This window comes from Carassius carassius, chromosome 34 (genome assembly GCF_963082965.1).
Source record: "Carassius carassius chromosome 34, fCarCar2.1, whole genome shotgun sequence".
NCBI classification, from domain to species: Eukaryota; Metazoa; Chordata; class Actinopteri; order Cypriniformes; family Cyprinidae; genus Carassius; species Carassius carassius.
In genome coordinates this window covers 7,278,587-7,292,815 of record NC_081788.1, presented here as the reverse complement: position 1 = coordinate 7,292,815, position 14,229 = coordinate 7,278,587, and the positions used below count along the sequence as shown (strand labels likewise).

At 35.5% G+C, this 14,229-nt stretch overlaps 2 protein-coding genes across 2 annotated transcripts; both read left to right on the top strand.

The window, feature by feature from the left end:
- Window positions 1-2,011: 2,011 nt before the first annotated feature.
- On the top strand, window positions 2,012-7,328 carry LOC132115093 (DNA-directed RNA polymerase III subunit RPC4-like). Its single transcript, XM_059523493.1, has 10 exons — window positions 2,012-2,145; window positions 3,152-3,312; window positions 3,397-3,440; window positions 3,571-3,725; window positions 4,647-4,768; window positions 5,359-5,533; window positions 5,733-5,983; window positions 6,079-6,231; window positions 6,976-7,115; window positions 7,152-7,328. Exons 2-9 carry the CDS (start codon window positions 3,157-3,159, stop codon window positions 7,090-7,092), a joined length of 1,173 nt encoding a protein of 390 aa, XP_059379476.1. The 5' UTR covers window positions 2,012-2,145; window positions 3,152-3,156; the 3' UTR covers window positions 7,093-7,115; window positions 7,152-7,328.
- A 1,999-nt stretch (window positions 7,329-9,327) lies between these two features.
- LOC132115092 (gamma-glutamyl hydrolase-like) lies at window positions 9,328-13,552 on the top strand. The gene is made up of 9 exons (XM_059523492.1): window positions 9,328-9,483; window positions 9,667-9,778; window positions 10,577-10,627; window positions 10,950-11,034; window positions 11,658-11,796; window positions 12,186-12,292; window positions 12,628-12,721; window positions 12,794-12,931; window positions 13,024-13,552. Exons 1-9 carry the CDS (start codon window positions 9,378-9,380, stop codon window positions 13,140-13,142), a joined length of 951 nt encoding a protein of 316 aa, XP_059379475.1. The 5' UTR covers window positions 9,328-9,377; the 3' UTR covers window positions 13,143-13,552.
- Window positions 13,553-14,229: the final 677 nt, after the last annotated feature.

Sequence of the window (14,229 nt, the reverse complement as noted above, 5' to 3'; positions counted from 1 at the left end):
GAGAGATCATGTTGCTTAAAATAAAATATCTCTGCCTGAGAAGAAGTGTGACTGCAATCCTGTCACTTTGTCGTACATTTTCAACAAAAGGGAATTTGAAGCCCTAAGTTTTAGGAGTTCTGGTTGTTGTCTTTTGATGTCTTGAAGTTTTGATGCCTTTGAATTGAAGTTATTTTTTATGTCTAAGGGTTAAAAAAAAGTGGCAAGAATAACATATGCTATCGTTGTTAGTGGGAACTTCTTAATTGTAAAATAAATGACTGAATTAAAATATGTAATCTTTGAGAAACAGTGTAAAGCCTAATTACCATGATTTAATTAAAAGTATGTTCAAAATAATCACCTTTTCTTTGAAATTATTCCTGACAGCCAACAAAACTACATTACAGTGAAAAAAAAAGAAAAGAAAAAATTGTAGTAAAGCAATGATATATGTTTTATATAAGGATATATAATTAATCAGTATTTACCATGGTTAATATGTAAATTACACCATAAGGAGGTTTTTAATACATTATGACATCTTGTACTCAATATTACAATCAAGTCTTAATAAATATAAACAGATGCTATGTTTTGCAGTAGTCTATGAGATATGAAAGAAACATAAAAAGATAAATAAGCATAAAATCCAAATTAACAATCGTCTATTTAGTATACTATTACTGCTAATATTAGTAGCAATAATAATAATAACAATTATTGTTGTTATTATTACTGTTGTTGTTGTTTTTCTATTAATTATAAATGTAAAGAGCTACGAACCATCTGTATGTGTGTGTGTGTGTGTGTTTGTGTGTGTGTGTGTGTGTGTGTGTGTATACATATATTATTTTAGCATTTTTATAATATAATCAAAATAATATCTGTTTTGTATTATTTGTATTATTATATTGCCCTACAAAGGTTGTGATGTGTCAGAGTGAATGTGTGTTTATGTATTTGAGCTGCAGATGGTCTCATTCACAGAATTCACAGTGTGAAATTTTTATTTTAGGGTGTAAAACCATATCTGATATGCTTCCTGTCAGACTCAGAATCCAAAATTCATAACCAAACTTGAGAATGAATGGGATTTAAAGAGCTCAGAAACACACACACACACACACACACACACACACACACACAGATGAAGCTGGATTCAGTCAAATCAGTGTTGTTTATAAGGAGCATGTGAACTCAAGCGCTCTATGAGTATGTCACCATTACACTGAGGGCCAAAGTCTACATTCATTACATTGTGACGGCACAATAACTCAAGTCTATGCTGGATGTGTTCCACTGATATCAGCTCATGCATGTTATAAAAGCTGAAGGACAGCACGATCTGATGCTTCAACCTACGGAGGAACAAACCAAATGTTGCACCATATGGTCACAAGCAGCACATCCCCTGCAAAGCAAACACAGCACGGTGATAAACAGCACACAAGAACATGAGGCTGAAGCTCTCTGAAGGTCATTGTGAATGGCCTTCTTCACAAAAGAAGAATAATAAAACAGCTGATGGTAGCCATTGACTTTCATAGTATGGGGGGGGGGGGGGTACTATTGAAGTCAAAACTGATTATCCACATTCTTCACAATATCTTCCTTTATGTTCAACATTATGTTAATCATCATCACTTGATTTTATTCTAAACCTGAACTTATCTGATTATCAAAAATATATAGAGTTTTTTTTGGGGAAAATATTATGTTTTTCTGTTGACAAGCACATGGGCAGAACTAGATCAAATTGAATAACACAATAGTCATCGAACAAAACATCATAAAGTTGGATTTTTATAAAGACCTACTATTTAGAATTTATTTATTATTTATAAAAAGATTCTGTTCTAATTTCTGTTGTGAAAAAACTATACATTTGTGCTAGTCTGAAATGGGAGTTTGTTTGTACATAATCCTGTGTTGTGCCTTTAAAAAAAAGAATCTGCGCACAGTAGTGCAGCGTTGACGTTCACCAATCACATCATCAGCACGTCACACGGGTCAAAGTGTTATTGCCTGTACAGTCTATGGTTATTGCTCGCAAAACTCCGCCTTAAACAAACTTGCACTAGATATCATCATCCTCATAGTTAACCTCCCGGTTTTGCCAGAGTCTGAGTTATATTTTGGAGTAAGGAGGGAGTTCTGCGCTCGGTGAGTGTGTAGTTGAGTTTGTCTCGCCATGTGTTCGGAAGCGTGGAAACACCGGTGTCCGGTTTAGAGGTGTTTCTGTTCATATCACAACACGTGCGACTGAACGCTCAGAGGAACGCGCGTGACATCGACATCCGGTCGTGGTTACAGTTACTGTGTTTCTCTCATAACCCTATTCTGGAACCAATCCGAAAGGATCCTAATGGGAATTTTTATGGGGATTTCAACATGACACACACACTAGACAATCTCTCTCTCTCTCTCTCTCTCTCTCTCTCTCTCTCTCTCTCTCTCTCTCTCTCTCTCTCTCTCTCTCTCTTTATGGGGTATTGTTTGTAGAACTATGAGGGAAAATAATGGATTTAATTTATTTTGGAATAAGGCTGTAACAACAAACTGTGGAAAAAGTGAAGAGCTTTACTGTGATATATATATTACACACACACACACTTTATATACTTTATATATACTGCTGTTCAAAGTTGGGGATCAGTAAGATATGTAATGTGTTTTTAAAAAGTCTCTCCTGCACATTAAGGCTGCATTTATTTGACCAAAAATACAGAAATATTGTAATATATTATTACCATTTTAAATGAATGTTTTTATTTTATTTTAATATACTTTAAAATATAATTTATTTCTGTGATCAAAGCTGAATTTTCAGCATCATTACTCCAGTCTTCAGCGTCAAATAATCCTTCAGAAACCTTTCTAATATTCTGATTTATTATAAATGTTGTGCTGCTTTTTTTTTTTTTTTTGGAACCTGAGAGTTCTCCAAGACTCTTTGATGGAAAAAAAGAAGAAAAAAAACAACAGCATTTATTTCACATATTAATATTTTCTAACAATATAAATCTTTATTGTTACTTTTTTTTATCAATTTAACACATTCTTGCTGAAATAAAAGCATTTATTTCTTTAAAAAAAACGAAAGAACGAGGGTTGGCTGGTTTTAATTATAAAACCATATATATATATAATAAAATCTATTTTTGTTTAGTGAGGATGGAGAGCTCTGGTGACCCCAGTGGTCCTCCACGGACACCTTATGCAGGGGGATCCAGAGGGCTGCCGATGGGCCGTCGTCTGCCTGCTTCAGTCTCCCCGGGACGCCTCCCCACAATGCGCTCCAGAGACCTCACATTAGGAGGAGTCAAAAAGGTAAGCGTACATAGCTCAACATTATAGACATTTCAGATGCATTACGCTGCATTTTAAACTGTCTTTTTATAATTTGTTTTGCAGAAAACCTTCACGCCCAATATTATCGGTCGAAAATCAAAAGAGGAGTAAGTGACAGACTCTTTTAGAACCGATGTCCATTCATTCATTTATCAATATATCGTCAATAATTCATTGTTGATGTAATGAAGGCATTGACGGAGTGAAGATGCAGTTATTTGTTTGACTTTGTCGCAGATTAAAGGCTGATGAAGGAACGAGACGGGATAAGAAGGATGTGGATCGAGGTCGGCAGCGGGGGGGCCGAGGGAGGGGCAGAGGTCGCCCTGAGGTCATCCAATCACATTCTATCTTTGAGCAGGGCCCTTCAGAGATGATGGCCAAGAGGAAAGGTAAAGCAGGTCTTTAGAGGAGGATTTGAGAAAGTGTCTGGCCGAGGACTGAGATTCCAGCCTGAGTGACACTTAATGACATTTAAGCAGTAATGCTTAGTGTTGTGCCTAATCCTAACAACACCTTTTAAACAGAGTGAAATCACTCTAACACACAGCTTGGTTCTTTTGTGCTCCAGCAGCGACAGAAATATGACCCTAATGATTAATAATAATTTGTCTCCAGTCTTCAGTGTCACATGATCCGTCAGAAATCATTCTTATATGATTATTTGCTGCTCTATAATTTTTTTCTGATTATTATCAATGTTGAGAACAGATGTGTGGCTTTTACTATTATTGTGGAAACAGTGATAGATTTCTTTCAAGAAGATGATTAGAAATATCCGAAAGAACAGCATTTTTTTTAAAACAAAATTTTTTTGGGGAATATTATGTCCTTACTGTTACTTTTTGAAAAGCATTTATTTTCTTAAAAAAAAAAAAAGAACAAGAAAAATCTTACTGACCGCAAACATTTGAAATGTAGTCAGTATTTACAGTGGGTTTAGATGTTTATGGAAAAATTTTAATTATCAGGGAATTTTACAATTGTACTTACCATGCTTGTAGGTCATGAAAGTGTATAAAATCTTTAAAAAATTATGCAAATCTATAATCAGATTTAATTGGACCGAAATGTCTCTTTGTGAGTGACATTCTCTATAAAATGATTTTAAATGCTCATACAATAATCACCAATATTATTTTAGTTTATATTAATGTATCTGTATACTGTATATCTGGGGTGTTGTCAACTTTTTTTTGCTTCTTCTTTTTTTCTTTTTTAAGAAAGATTGTTTAACTTTAAGTATTATTTGCATTTTCTGTTGTGACTAATCATTCATATCATCGCTGTCTCCGTCTGTTTTATTTGATTAGGTGTATATGATGATACCAGAGAAACAGCAAACAGTGGCCCTTCACCCATCATCAACATCAAGAAGGAAAGAGAGACCGAAGAGGAGACTAAAGAAATCCTGCGCAAACTTGAGAAGGACGATGTATGTACTCAAAAAAACAAACAACAGCAAAAATTCATTAACTCAGACGTGTGCAGAACATTTACTTGGTCATATTTCACCCCAAAAGCAATGGGGAGAAATTACAAATTCTATTTTACATTAAGAAAATAAATCTTACTTTAGTTCCAATAACATCTTTTTGCATTGAGACGTTATTTTTTATAATATTAAGTCATATTTTTAAGCTGTATTTTTTACTGCAATGCAAAAAAAATCTCATTCACATTACTTTAGTATAATTAAAATAATGATAATTATCGTGATAATATTATAATAGTATATTTTCAATAGTATCATTTGTATTATTTCTGGTGCTTTTTTCCATAGGTGATTTCAGCAAAAACATTATAATAAATTCTTATGAGAATCAAAAGGAAAAAATCCAGATGCTTTACAGTGATGACTAAATCTTAAAGAGAGGCTTAATTTTAAAAATGTTCTTGTTTTTTTTGCATTTTGCTTTTTGAGCGAATTATGTCCTGGGCCATGCTTTTATGTGGTTCTCTCAAATACACATATTGCCAATTGCCTAACTGAGAAAAATAAGCCTTTGGTTGTGTGTGCCGTAGTTTCTGGATGACCCTCACCTGAGAGGAGAAAGAGGAAGCTGTCCTGTGCAGCTGCCACTGGCTGTGTCTGGATGGGTCTTCAAAGAGGAGTTCAGTGAGGAGACTCTCAAATCAGAGAAGAGCTCCTCAGATCCTGACCTGATGAGCACAGACAGCACTGGAGCTGAAGTGAAGAGTAGGAGAAACTTCTACAAACATCAAACTAGCAAACATCTTACAGTGTGGTCATGCTGAATTTAACAGCCTAAACCCAGTCATTTTAATAAGATCTGATACAACATTATTAGTTTTATTGCCTACCAGATTTTCATAGGACATTTGATAATGTGACCATAGCCTTGTCTTATTGTCTGTCCCACCCCGTCTTCCTCCAGTCAAGCAGGAGCCTTTGGATATTCCTGAAGTGAAGAAGGCGGAGCCTATGTTCAAACTGCCACCTTTGCCCAAACCTGATTTGCTGCCTGACTTACTGGAGGTGTGGAATCACTGCAAAGAGGAGGAGCTTCTCTTCATGCAGCTTCCTGACTCTCTGCCAGGCCAGCCGCCCACCAGTGATGTCCGGCCCACCAAAACAGAGGTGCAGTCGGGCGACGGACAGACCATGGTGCAGAAGACCGAGACTCAGGTTGGCGCTGGCTAGGTATAGGCCACAGATTCATGCCAGTTTTTGCCTATACTCATGTGTTTTTTGTTTTTTTCCTGTGTGTGTTTGTGTGACAGGATGAATCTCATGAAGAGAACACCTGTTGTCTTAAAGATCTACAGGAGGGTTTGGTGGGAAAGATGCTTGTGAGGAAGTCAGGCAAAGTGCAGCTTATTCTGGGTAACGTCACCCTGGATGTGGCCCTGGGCACCCCCTGCGCCTTCCTGCAGGTCAGTTACACTCATCAGTACAGTATGTCACCCTCAGGCCATCCGAGATGCAGATTCGGAGAAATTTAGCATTGCATTAATTGCTCATCAATGGATCCACTGCAGTAGATGGGTGCCTTCAGAATGAGAGTCTAACAAGCTGATAAAAGACATCACGATAATCCACACATCTCCAGTCCATCAGTTAAAATCTGTTGAAGTGAAATGCCGTGCATTTGTAAAAAAAAAAAAAAAAAAAAAATGCATCATTAACACATTTTTAACATCAGTCTATAATCCATAATATTGCTTTCCCAAATGAAAAGTCATCTCATCTGAATCAGGAGAGACATATGCATGGATTACAATAGAATATGTATTTATGGATTACCGTGATGTTTTTATCAGCTGTTTGGACTCTTGTTCTGATGGCTACCAATCACTGCAGTGTATCCATTGTTGAGCAAGTGATGCAATACTAAAATTCCTTTGATCTGTTGTTTGGTGGGGAATCACTGCCAACTGCTGGGGTGAAGATGTTATAACAGCATGTGAAGATCTACAGGCCAAACAATCTGATGAAATTGGTGACAAAGGCTTTATAAGCACATGACCAAGCAAAGTATGACTCCTCATGGGACTTTTGGTTTGAATCTTTACATGCAATCTATACAATATCTGTCTAAATTCTTTACATGTCTTTTTATTTGCTCTTCGGATTGTATTACATTGTCTTTTTCTGTTGATCTTTCTGTGTTTTTGTAGGAGCTGGTCTCAGTATCTACAGAGGGCAGGAGGGGAGACATGTCTGTGCTGGGACACGTTAAACACAAGCTGGTTTGCTCACCTGACTTCCAGGCTCTTCTGGACAACAGAGTTTGAGCAGCCAAGAATTCACTTGAATGCTGTAAATTCATTTTTGAGGAAATGTTCCCATGTACTGTCATAGATGGAGAACTGAAATTTATTTATACTGTATGCTCAAGGAAATTTATTTGAAGAATTTATGCATCTTTTCAAGATGTGACACTATAACACATGTAAATATTGTGGGTTACAGTAAATAATAGATTTATGAAAATCTGGGTTTGAGTTAATAAAAAAGTGCCATAAATGTGTTTGTTTGTTTTGTTTGTTTTTGTTAAAAACTGTTGAATCATCCTCCTAGTGCTGGAAATGTGCTGACAGGCATGTGTTCAACTTCATGATTTAATATAGAGTCTAGTTACAGCATGTTTTTGTGGTAATAAAAGGTTATCATAATTGTATTATATTACATTTTAGGACTACTCATTTTAGGAATATTCAGTCATCGCTTATGGAGCGATCGATATTACGGAGCGGCAAAGGGGACAAAGAGTATATTTGAATTTGAGTTCTCTTGCTAAGGTTTTGTGTTTCCCTGAGAAAAAAAAAAAAAAAAAAAAAAAAAAAAACAGTGCAACTTGGGGGAACCCAAAACATTTGTGAGAAAACCCATCTCATATTTCTTCTATCACCATGTCCCTTTAGTGGACCATCGTTTAATTATTTATTAATGCAGTGTTAAATGTAATCAATAGTACAATTAATCAAAAAATCTATTTTCTGATGAATAGATATTTTTATATAAATTGTAGTCCATAACTGATCGCAGATTACATGTCAAAAATTGTAGTTACTAACATATTCCACTACATTAAATATTTTAGATAATATAATCAGACTACTTTTTGCTTACTTTTAGATTACTTGTGACCTAACTTGTTTATCACATTGATCTGAAGAAGATAATCTAGTACCATACTGATATAAAAATATAAAGAGTAAGAAAATATATCCCTTTCATTGTAATTAACAACATGGAATGCAGACAAGATAACATGCCTGTATTACATATAAATAAGAAATAACGTGAATTTGTGCATTTTGATGTGCTGCTGCACCTGTTTAATGGCTCGGCACTGATGGCTGTGGTGGCAGATTTACAGGCATTAAATATGTGTGTAATGCCAGCTGGGACTTGTGATAACATTGATTTCTGTCATTGCCTGCCTCAATCCTTTCCTCGACGCATTTAAGCACTGTCACTTCCAAACCAACACAGCAGCATCCAACGCAGCCGTTCAGGCATCCTGGAAAATAAATGTTTTGTTAAATAAGCTAAAAATATATTCCTCGTGTGCTAACATTTAAATTAACTGCCTTTGTTCAAGTCAAATATATTTTTCTTGTTATAGATACTGCTGTGAATCTTTTTTTATACATATATCTGCCTTACATTCAAATTCAGTCCCAAATACACAGATTTATGTGAAGATAGAGACAAGGTCAGTAGGGAAAGATGCAATCTGAAATGTACAAGCTTAGTTAAATTTGTTAGCTTAAATTTGTACAAGCTTAGTTAAATCAAATGCAAATGGTTGAACTTACAAGCATCTAACGTTTTAGCTCATTGCATTTATAAATTTAAACTATAATGCATTATTATTTCATCCAAATAGCTACAAAGGAAAAGCCCAGCCAGCATATGATCGGCCTTGAACGTTGAAATAGGTTTGAAATAATCAGTCATTTCCTGTTTCAACATTGATACAACGTTTAATGCTTGGTAACATATTTTTGCAAAGTATATCATTTTCATAATAAGTATCCTACTCTTGTGTAGGCTACTTCTTTTTCAAAATTCAACACTTTTTACTTTTATGTGGCTTATTTCCACATAAAGAGTTAAAATTGTTTACTCAAAACATGCAAATTAAGTATTTTTTCCCACTTTAACTATGCATTTTAACTGTACAGTTTTTCTAAATTGTACAATAATTTCCATTTTTGTGTTTCTACTGAGGCTCATCTGCTGACTGTATGCCTATATTGCTGACGTCTCTATATTTCAGATTGCACTTCGTGATAAACACTGGCCGTGAGAGCGTTTTGGAAAATACGAGTTCCTAAAACCATCAGGAACCTCTGGTCTCGTGTGTGGAAAATGCGGCTGCAGGATTTCTCAAACTCACCCAGCAACTGTATTTTCCCAAACGAACAGGCATGAGCGGTATTTAATGGTGTAAATAGTTTTCCTTCCTCCAAAAAGTACAAACCCCGCCTATCTAATGACTTCCCTCATAACTTTCAGTTCAGATCTGTATGAGTGAAGGAGCGCGCTCCTGGTTGTGCGCGCGGTCAGAATGGGCTTCAGCGCGCTCGTGTGCGCGTGTGTGGTAGCGCTGTGCGGCGCTGATGCGTTTACACTCCCGCAGAGGAACGAGCCTGACAACGACAGACCGATCATCGGTAAACCTCTTGCTTTCATATCTCATGTCAAACAGATGGTTTTTGTGCACTAAAGTATTGCTCTAAATTGTAGACTGAATTTATTTTCCGCATAGGCTATTTATAAATAATAATAATAATAAAACATTAAAAGGTGTGACTTACCTTTGAGCACATATGACTCACGCTAAACTCTGTCTATAGGGATTCTGACACAAGAGGTTGATGATTATATGAGAAAGTTTGGAGAGACATATATCCCTTCATCATATGTGAAATACATTGAATCTGGAGGAGCTAGAGTTGTGCCGATTAGGTAAGACTAAAGATCCGATTCATATTTTTTTTTTTAAACGATTAATCGGCTTTTAATCGGACTATTCCCTTGTATGTTTTTTTTCCAGAATTTACAGAAATAATAAAGAATACTTACGTGTGAACTTAAAGCAACACTATTTAACTTTTTTTCTGTGTTCAAAATTGCTATATGTATATAATGAGCGAGCAGGCTACATCATAAATTCATCTACCAAACCGACTTTTTGTCTTATGCCAAACCACTATGGTACATTATAATAAAAAGTGATTATTTTTGTAGCCTGTTGGGTTCGTCACCACTGCGGAATAACACCATTGATGTAAACTTGGAGAAGTAGCTCCGGTTAGAATGTTCCTCCGCGGGATGCGTGCAGTTCTGTTAATTAACCTCTAGAGCCCCAAAATTACATAGTGTCTTTAATTGAATCTGTGTCTATGACTTCATGCATTAATTACGTTGGAAAGGTCACGTGTGGTTAGTTCGATTCAGAAAGTTAGGGTAGGGTGAAAAACGTATTCCTGGACTGGGATCTTGTACAGCCCTTTGAAGCTGCATTGAATCTGCAATTTGGACCTTCAACCTGTTGGTCTCCATTGAAGTACATTATATGGAGAAAAATCCTCTTTTCATTTCTTTACGAATGAAGACAGAAAGTCATATCAATAATAACAACCGTACACTTAAAGAGTATCACACACTGTAGAATACACTATATATTAAACCAGAAAATCTATATCTAAAATGTATTATTTCAACAATCATACTAATAAAGATATATTTCTACTTTGTTTACAGGCTAAACCAGAGTTTTGCAGAGCATGAAAAAATATTCAGGTCAATAAATGGGTATGTTTTCCATCTTTCTCACAGTAACAGACTTTATAGATTATGAGACCCAGATTTCCTCATTGTTATGATGACCTTATCTGATCATTATCCTTTCATTTTTTGAGCTGTTAGAACATGTTGTTGAACACATGATTGCTGTAACCTAGATTTTTATCAGTTCTGCCGATTTATAATTGGTTCTAGATATTTATCTGTGCAAACTTGATTTTGCACCCCATGAACGAAGCTTACAGAACGTAAACAAAAGCTGTGATTCACATAAATATGATAATATTTCATCAAAATTAATACATAAATCATTTTCGCATCCTGTCTCTAGTCTTCTTCTCATCGGTGGCTCTGTAAATCTGGAGACATCTGACTTCGCTCACACCGCTGGGATTTACTTTAGACTTGCCCTTAATGTAAGTGATTTACTGAATATGCTGCATCTGTAAGTGAATGTAAGATGTTATCATCAACATACTGTTACTGCGATTTAACAGAACAGTTAGACATGATCATATACAGTACCATTACTGTAAATATTTTAGAAACTAAAAAAAGTTGTTACCATCTGTACAAGTAGTGCAGTTCATCACTTAAACAGGACAGTAATGTTCTAATATTATTACTATATAAAAACATTAAACAAAATAATAATCTCAGGCATGCTTCTTAGACTAAAGTTGATCTAAAATGCATTGTTAATCGACTCATCACTGTATAGGATACTATAAAATAGCATGATTTCTGCCTTATTCTCTGATATGAAACCATGTCAGGTCACAAAAGGAAGTTATTTCAAACACTCGACTGATGTTATGAAATGAATTTGGACTAAAACATTATTAAATGTTCTCTTGGTTTGACAACAGGTTTGTAAACAGGCTCACACACATTACAAATTGTTCATCACACAGACCGATTTTTTTTTCTCGTGGCACGTGTGAAATGCCACCCTGTACAGGCCTGAAAGGAAATAAAGTGAAGGACACTGCAAGACGTTACTGACAGTCTCATCAAGAGTTGTTTTTGTGCGTCTCAGGCGTACGATGAGGGTGATTACTTTCCCATCTGGGGAACATGCCTGGGATTTCAGCTGCTCACGGTGCTGGTGGCTGGAGAAAACCTGTTGAGTAAGACAACTGCAGAGAATGTGACTTATCCACTCAACTTCACCTCAGGTACAGTAATGTATGCAGTCAAGATCGAGATCTTGGTCCAATTTTGTACTTTTTTTCGTGATGATACAATCTTGAATATCTTCATGTTTTATTATTGGGATCATTAGTTCCATGAAGAACCTTTAACATCCATGGAATCTTTAGATTATATAAAACGATTATTAAAGGTGGATTATTAAAATCTTTGTCACACTAAGAAAAATATACACTTGGATTTAATAATGTTTTTCTTTCATTTTCTGAATAAATGAATACTTTTATTATTCAAGGATGTGTTAAATTGATAAAAGTGATAGTAATAACTAATTATACTGTATATACACATACATACATATTATTAGGCCTTTTTTAACTCTTATGTCCATTTGCATGTTTGTATCCATTAACAGAGGCTTCATCCAGTCGTATGTTTACCAACTTCCCATCTGACATCCGTAAAGCGTTGTCCCAGGAACCACTAACTGCAAATTTCCACCATTATGGGGTGACTAAAGAGGTACCTTTATCTATTATAAACATTCTATATGCACTGTAATCTTATCAAAACAACAGACAAAGAGCAACAGACCTCAGGCAGGGTAATGCCATAATTAACTGTTGACAGGAATAAAAACAAGGCTGTGAAGAATAGAAGTACAGAGCGTTGAGTGGATTGTACTGTTGTTTAACAAAAACATAAAACAGAAATAAAGATATATATATACATACAGTATACGTAGTGTGTGTGTGCTATTGTAAAGACACCATCCCTCACAGCTTTGTTTTCTTCCGTGTTTAATTCAATGAGACACCTAACCTGATTAAGGCCTGTGAACTCTTCCTCTTTTTCAGGCATTCATGGGTAATGAGAAATTAAGTGGCTTCTTTTCAGTGCTGTCCACTAACATAGCACAGAATGGCTTTGAGTTTGTTTCTACCGTGGAAGGTAACAAAACCAGACGTTTTTCACATTTAAAACAATCATACACAGTGTGGTTGAAATGTTATTGGCCTGCAGGCAGGAAGTACCCTTTCTATGGGGTACAGTGGCATCCAGAAGTGAACCGCTTTCAGTGGGACCCTCATTACAACTTTCCTCATTCCCACAATGCTGTGCGCGTGTCATCTTTACTGGCTGAATTCTTTGTAAATGAGGGTAATTGCAGGCTCATACTTCACTTATTTATATGCTTGTTCATTTCTGGTTTGCATGAATTGGGATGAGCAAATGAACGTGTGTGCTTTCAGGAAGGAGAAGCTCCCACCACTTCAGAGCAGCAGCAGAAGAGAGCAGCGCGCTCATATACAACTACAGCCCTGTGTATGTGGCAAATATCTCCGCTTATGAACAGTCTTATTTCTTCTGAGAGACACAATACAGGAGGACACTGAGCAAGACAAAGAAAGAAAACACTTGTCAAGATATACTTCAGACTGAATTTTTTTAAAATAGAGCTCATCACAGACATCTCATATTTAGCATATTATGTTTTTAACAGAGACCATTTAAATAATCAGTATTTGATTACATGATTTTGGATTAATTATGTAGATAATTACATATTTCATTTCTTAAAGAGAATAATTTTTATTATGTACTTGCATGTTTTGAAAATTAAAGAATAACACATTGCTAAATCTCCAAAGATCAAAGGCACGTTATGATGCATGTGCCAGAAGAGGGCAGTGTTATCATGTGCATGACATTGTTGTACACATTCCATCGGTCTTTTTCCCTTGTGTTGTTTTCTAAAACAGTCTATTGATATATATATATATATATTTATATATATATATATATATATATATATATATATGATTAATTAATAGGCTATATATTATTATATACAATTTAATAAAGATTTCACATCTACAAGCCATGTGTTCTTTTTTTTTAAGTCCACACTAAAACCTTTATTTATCACATGTAAAACAACAGATTTACTCAAGGTACTGTATAAATCATGACATATCAATATCATTTTAATATCTCTGAAGGCAAATATATATGTATATATATATATATATATATATATATATATATATATATATATATATATATATATATATATATATATATATAAATGTTTTAATTATGATTGAAAAACAAAGAAATGAACTCTGTGCCAACCAGTCAACACCCTTTAGATCTTATCTTGGCAGCACTACATCACAGAGGCACTGGGGTGGGCTATTGTGTACTGAGGCCCTTAGGGGCCCCTCGGGATAAGGGTATTATAGAGACATGCCGGGTGGACTCTTTTTTTAACTTGTGGTTCAGTATCTCACAACAACCATAATTTGACAACACGAGGGTGGGCTATTTTTAATAGAGGGGCTCTTTGTCGGCCCTTGGGGGCCCCTGATATATCTCAGAACCAGGCATAAGAGTGGATACCTTTGACTCATGCCATCAGCCACAGAAGTCCAGCATGATGGTCACGAATCTTGCAC